Source organism: Oryctolagus cuniculus, chromosome 9 (assembly GCF_964237555.1).
Source record: "Oryctolagus cuniculus chromosome 9, mOryCun1.1, whole genome shotgun sequence".
Lineage (NCBI taxonomy): Eukaryota > Metazoa > Chordata > Mammalia > Lagomorpha > Leporidae > Oryctolagus > Oryctolagus cuniculus.
The window spans coordinates 102696244-102702699 of NC_091440.1; the positions used below are offsets into that span (position 1 = coordinate 102696244).

The 6456-nt window shown below is 64.3% G+C and overlaps 1 protein-coding gene across 1 annotated transcript; it reads right to left on the reverse strand.

The window, feature by feature from the left end:
• Positions 1–537: 537 nt before the first annotated feature.
• On the reverse strand, positions 538–5895 carry GPR162 (G protein-coupled receptor 162). The gene is made up of 5 exons (XM_002712902.5): positions 5762–5895; positions 2958–4259; positions 2160–2349; positions 1581–1738; positions 538–1299 (listed from the first exon to the last, which is right to left on the reverse strand). Exons 2-5 carry the CDS (start codon positions 3825–3827, stop codon positions 742–744), a joined length of 1776 nt encoding a protein of 591 aa, XP_002712948.3. The 5' UTR covers positions 3828–4259; positions 5762–5895; the 3' UTR covers positions 538–741.
• Between the last annotated feature and the right edge of the window lie 561 nt (positions 5896–6456).

Genomic DNA, 6456 nt, shown 5'->3' on the forward strand with positions numbered 1-6456 from the left:
ACGGGCCCAAGGGCAGCAGGCTGGCACCGAGGCCCGAGGCCCGGGCTGTGGAGGGAGTGTCTGGGGCTGTGTTCTCCCCTCTCTCTGCGCTGCAGCTCCCGGGTGCCTCTCACGCACTCACCCACCCCCACGCCTCTGCAGAAGGAGCCTGCGGAGCCACGGGGAGGGCTCTGGGCCTGGCACAGCAGGGCGGCCAAGGACTTCACTGCCCAGAAGTCGCTCCTGGATGGATCTGGGGGAAGGGGCGAGTTGGGGGCATTGGGGACAGAGACCCCTAAAACCACCGCAGGGAATCTGAAAGAAGACCCTTCAGGCCCCAAAGACCACTTTCAAGTATCTCCCTGGCTTCCACGGCCAGCTCGCCACACTGGACACGCCTGCCTCTGCTCAGTCTGCGCGCTGAAGAGTGTGACGGCTTCTCCCTGTCCTCCCGGCCTCTGGCCACCGCCCCTGCTCTGTTTTGTCCTCAATGAGCCTCTCCGAAGCCCCAAGCCTCTGTGCACACCCTCCACCACCAAAGTGCACTGGACACCAACGTTTCCATGGCAACATGTCAGCCTTTAATACATTTCGCTAAGGGTGGTGAAAGGAGAGCAGGGCATCTGGTCACTGGGATGGGAGAGTGTAGGGGCTCCGGAGCCCACTTCCGGTCTCTAGTCCCATCTCCCCAGAGTCTGGAGGCAGCTGGAGTGAGGGTTACTTACCCAGGCCCCTCCTTCAAGTCCAGCAGGCCCAGTGGGCTCAGAGAGTCATCTGGGGGAAGATGGGGTTCCCTGGGCCCCAAGACCCTCCCCAAACCCTTGCAGCCCCCTCCCCCCCTGTCAGGGAGCAACGTCTCCCTGTACTGAGCCCCAGGGGAAGTCCAACAGCTCTGCTGTCAGGAGACCCCAAGGAGAGTCGGCGGGGTGAGAGGCCCAGTGGCCGGGGCCGACGAGGAGAGGGTCCCGGGGAGGCAGTCGGGGAAGGCAGAGGCGTCTCGTCAATAAAGGTGGTGATCTCTTCCCGGAAGAAACCGGGACCCCGCGGTGGTCCCCCACTTGACCCCAGAACCCCACTCTCCAGAAACTGCCGAAGGCTGGCCAGCCCCCCGCCTTCAGCCTCCTCCTCGTCCTCATCCTCCTCATCCTCCAGCCTGTGTCTCTGTCCCAGGTATTCAGGGGGGCCTCCAAGGGCCCGGCTCTGAGCTGGGAGGACCCGAATGTCGTCGGAGGATGACCACTTGTGCAGGAAGGAGCCCGGTGCCCGAGGAGTCGAGAAGATGTTGGTTTCATCGTGGGACAGACGGCGGGACAGAGGGACCTGGGAAGAGGATGGGTAAGACCTGGAGGTGTTGCAGGGACAGAGGAGGTGGAAGCAAAGGAAGTGGGGGCTCTGCGAGGCGGCCTGTCTTAAGGGTCTTCGCGTGTTTGCTCCAGTGGGCCAGCCCGGTTCTAAGAGGTTGGAGGGGGCACACCTTCCTGCTGTGTCCTCGCCCACCTACCCTTTCTGGTGCCCTGCAGGCCAGCACCAGGCCATAGTGGGTGGGAGTGGGCAGTGGAATCTGGAGAGAAGTGGTGGGGGGTGTGCTCCCCAGCCCCTACCTGTAAGTAATGGACTCTCTCAAGAGGGGGAAAGAGCATGTGTCTTCCAGGCAGCAGCTTCACCTGGGTGGGGTCCCGGCCCCCAGGGCTTGCGGCCCCGTTAGCATCAAAGCGAACTTTGCACAGGCGGCCATCTGCATAGTCATCACAGCCCCCGTCTAGGAGAGAACAGGGGCAGAGTGGGTCCAGGCAGGGAGTACCCGCCCCCACCACACACCCCAACCTGAACCTTTGCTTTCCTTGGGTCTCTAAAGTTCCCGGAGGTCGGCAAGGGTAGCCCACAGTGCTGAATCCCTAGTGCTTCCTGCATCTAGAGGCATTCACTGCAACACCTTGCAACAACTGTCTGCCCTCCTCCTCCAAGAGCAGAACCGTGTGGGCCTCGAGGGGGAACCCCTTGGGTGCACAGAGAAACAGTGAGCAGGCAGCCAGGAGCCTGTGCAGGAAAAGGGGAGCCCAGGGATGGTGCGGACTTTGTCCAGCAGAGGGCACCCCAGGACAGCCCATCCGTACAGAGACGGGGTGGGAAAGGGAGAAGACAGGTGTCCAGGAAAGCAAAAGCACAGGCCCTCCTCTGACCGTCATCGCCGTCCTCCTCCGACATGATGGCCACACACTGCTCCCACACGGTGCGCACGTCGGCGCGGTAGCGCTCACACGACCAGATGAAGGAGGGCAGCAGCAGGGTCTGTGCCATGGAACACCAGAGCACAGCCAGCACCATCCACGGTGGAGCCGAGTCCGACTTGAGCGAGAAGAAACTCACCACCTGCCAGGAGGACGTGGGTGGCGCAAGTCAGGGCCCGGAGCCCCCGCAGCCCCCTGACCCTGACCTCCTCCGGCAGCCCCAGTGCAGCTGGTGGCCAAGAAGTCAGCAAAGGGTTCCGGGCCCTGTGATGGGGACAGAGGCACGGAGGTGCAAGTCGGAGGCAGGGATGGGCTGGACAGAGCGGAAGGGACTGACTCATGGGAAAAATGAAGGCCTGGGGCCGGGAGGGACACAAGGTTGGGGACTGGACGAGTGGTGGGGTGAGTGAGCGCTGTGGGGTCTCCACCCAGGGATACTTAGAGACCGTGTGGTCCCCAGAGGGAATTGGAGAATGGAGAGTGACGCTCCGCAGCTGGATGACAGCTGTGGCAGCTGCAGGATGGGGAATACAGCTGCAGGCTGACGGAGCAGTGTCAACTAGAGAGTACACAGCGGCACCAGGAGGCCGGTGCTGGGAGCAGGAAGATGGAGGGGTCGCAAATGGAGGGGGTAAGGGGCAAGGAGAGGAAGAGGGATGATGGAGCCAGAGGCAAGATGACGGAGCTGCCAGGTGGCTGATGGAGCTGGGGCTTGGACAAGGACCAGGAGATGGTGGACCCCAGTCTCACCAAGATGGGCACCCCCGTGAGCGAGTCATAGAGAAAGACGATGGCGCTGACCAAGTTGGTGACCTGCAGGGATGTCTTGGCCGACTCGGAGCCATCCAGAGAGGACCGCCGCTTCCCACGGGCATCCTCCACCACAATGGCGGGCACCTCAAAAGCTGGCCGGGTCCCCAAGCCTCCTCCCGGCCCCCCTGCCTTGGCCCCACCACGGCCCCCCGCTCTCCGGGCCTGCCGAGCCCTCCGGGGCCGAGCCCACAGCGTCTGGTAGAAGGTGATGGCCACACAGACCAGCCCCATGACGATGCCCCCGAGGAGCAGGAGGCTGAAGCAGACACCGAAGCCGAGGCCGATCTTGGAGACGATGAACTGGCAGCCCCGGGCGTAGTAGCGCTCGCCGTTGTTGTGCCAGCCGATGGAGGGCAGCGTGGAGAGGATGAAGCTGACCATCCAGATGCCCATGACGGCGTGCAGCGCCTGCTTCTTGGCGTTGCTCAGGCGGTAGTTGACGGGCCAGCGCACCATCCACATGCGGTGGTAGGAGAGCGAGGCGACCGTGAAGCAGGTGGCCAGGGCCAGCGTGTAGTAGGTGGACACGAAGACCTTGCAGATGCTCTCGTTCCAGTCGTAGTCGGACGAAGCCTGGCGCCGCAGCTGCACCACGGCGAAGGTGGTGAGGGGCACGGCCGCCATGAGGATGTGCGTGCCCGCCAGGAAGCAGAGCAGCAACTCCAGCGGCTTGTGCTTCTGCTGCTTGGCCGAGATGCTCAGGATGATCCAGGCGTTGGCCAGCAGAGCCAGGAGCCCGCAGGCCAGCCAGGACAGTGCGTTGGAGCGCAGGGAGGCCTCCTCTGCTGCCAGCCCGCCCCGAGCCATCCTATCCTCAGCCCCCCGCCCCCCTCGAGCTCCTGGGGGCGGGGGCCAGGTCTCACCCAGGAGCCCCACTCACGCACACCCCCATGATGCCCACGGTGCTTGCCCCGTGCTGAGGCCGGCTGGCCCCAGGCCCGCCCTACTGCTCAGCATTGCACGGCTGAGCCAGCTGAGGCCGGGCGTGGAGGGCAGAGGAGCAGACAGAGGCTCAGCAGAGGCAGTGTCCAGCCTCCATATTGGGTAGGCCCTTCCCTAAGTAGCCCTGGGACGGGTGGGGGCGGCAAGCTGGCTGCTCTCCCAACTAGGAGGCTGGCTGGGGTGCACTGGTCTCCATGCTGCGCCTTCCAGGCCTCCTCTTCCCTGGGCTCTTGACCAGTCAGAGATGTTCTGAATGCCCCCAGGGGCCTGGGCGTGGGCCTCAGCCACTTGGACAAGCTGCAGGGGAAAGAGGAGATAGGGCAGGGAGGGGGCAGAGGTAGGCCCTTGGCAGGTTCTCCAGAGGGTTTCAGGTGCCGCCTTTCTCTCGAAACTGTAGGACTCACTGATTGCTTAGGGGCCACAGGGATCACCCAGACCATGTCCCTGCCTTCAACCAGGTGGCCATCCAAACACCACACACAGATCCAAGCTCCTGATCCACCAGACCTCCAGCAAAGGCCTCCCTTCCTCCCTGTCTCCTCCCTCAGGAGCCCCCAGGTACCTTTCCAGTATACCTGCTGCTCAGTGCTCATTCACCCCTGCCTTCATGCTAGCTGATGGGAGACACAGGACGTGTCTCATCGCAAGGATTCACAGCAAACTGGGATGTGGCATTGCAGCCCCCTCCCCTCCCTGCCAGGCTCCCGGGTACAGCCGTCTTGGTGCTCAACCCCATTCCCCCAAGCCTGGATGATCACCCTTCAGCTACCCAGGGATGTGAGAAAATGGGAGAGGGAGGCTGGGACCAAGGTGGGGGGATAGGGGGTGCTAGGGAACCCGAAGGCGGGGAAACTGCTGACATCAGAAGGATCCAGAAATGGAAAGAGGGGGAACTGGGGAGCAGGAGGAGAGTCTGAGCAGAAGAGAAAGGGGGCAAAGTGGTAGTATCTGAAAATAGAAGGGAAAGCTCAGAACCCCCTGGGGAGGGAGCCGGGAGGGAGGAGGGAGCAGCAGGCAATCGCAGGCTGGAGGAGAGAAGCCAAATGTTCTACAAGGTGCTGGCTCCCACTGGAGTCCTGGCTCACAGCCTCAGTTTCCCTCTGATGGGAGGAGGGGCTGCTTTTAGTGACTCTAAGCTTCAGAGAGCCCTGGGGAGGGGACTAAGAGGAAACCCGGTGAATCTCCCGGGGAAGAGTCGAGGCTGTAGGTACAGGCACAAAGGCTTTGGGGTGAATGGGTGAGAAAAGGACACAGCGGCCGGTCCTGCTGGGAGAGCCTCAGACCCTTGCCCTCCCCAAGAGGCTCCGGTCCACCCCCATCTCTGTCTTCCCTCCAAGCCCAGTACACCCTAGTTGCCATGGCAATGGCCAGCCAGAGGGAGGTGGAGGGAATTGGTCAGGAGCGCCCCCCCACTCCCCTCCCCACAGCCGTGGACCCCTGCCCACCCACCTCTGTCCAGGCCCAGCTGGTGGGCTCCGGAAGAAAAGGATGGGGAGGCAGAGGGGGAGAGGAAGGCAGGAAGGCTGTGAAGGGCAGGGAGAGGGGGTGAAGGACAGAGAGGGATCAGAGGGAGGCGGCAGGGGGGCTGGGGGGCGCGCGCCCTGGCCGGCAGGGGTCCCTCGCCCTTCGCGGTGCAAGGGTAAGGTCAGACAGCTCCTCCCTCCGGTCACCCACCCACCCACCCTGCTCTCCAGGCAGCAACAGCAGGTGGCTGGGGAGGAGGGGCCGGCCAGGGAGTAGGGAGAGAGCAGCTGAGGGAAGAGGGGAGGCGACGCGGGCCGGGGCAGGGGTCGTCTTACCTCTGGCTGCGCCCAGCACTGCCTCGAAGACGCACTCCCGGCGCGGCTCCGCGCCCGGGCTCCCGCCGCCCGCCGGCTCCAGCTCTAGCTCGCCCGCCCTCTTCCTCCTCCTCCGCCCCCCTCCCTCCCTCCGCGCTCTTCCCTCCCCCTCCCCCTAGGGCCTCCCTCCTCCCCCGAGTCCCGGCCGCAAAGGCGGCTCCCTGGGCCCCGGTCCCCCTCGGCCTCTCCTGGCCGCTCTTCCAGGGTCATCGGCCTGAGCCCGTGTTAGGAGGACTGCAAGGCAGCTTTGGGGGGGGGGGGGCGGGTGGCCAGTGGAGGGCGGGGAAACTGGATGGTGGCGACTTGGGGGGGTGGGGCAAGGGAGGCGCGGAGCAGGAGGGTGCGGGGAGGGTGGCGAGCAGCGGGCTTCTGTAGTGCAGCGGTTCGCGTCCTGTCCCCACCTCATCCCATTCTGCACGCGAGCATAAATTCAAGGAGGCAGCTGGTGTTGCCGGGGACCGGGGAGGAGGAAGTGTGTATCACCGTGTGTCACTGTGTGCATCCCTGTAAGGGCTGTGCTTTGGGGATGGCTCAGAGGGGCAGGTGCAGGAGGCGCCTGGGGAGGAAGGGGCTTGTGATGTCAGCTGGGGCTGCTCCTGGAGTTGGGCAGTGGGTGTGCATGGGACCGAAAGGCTGCGGGCGCTCCACGACGCACG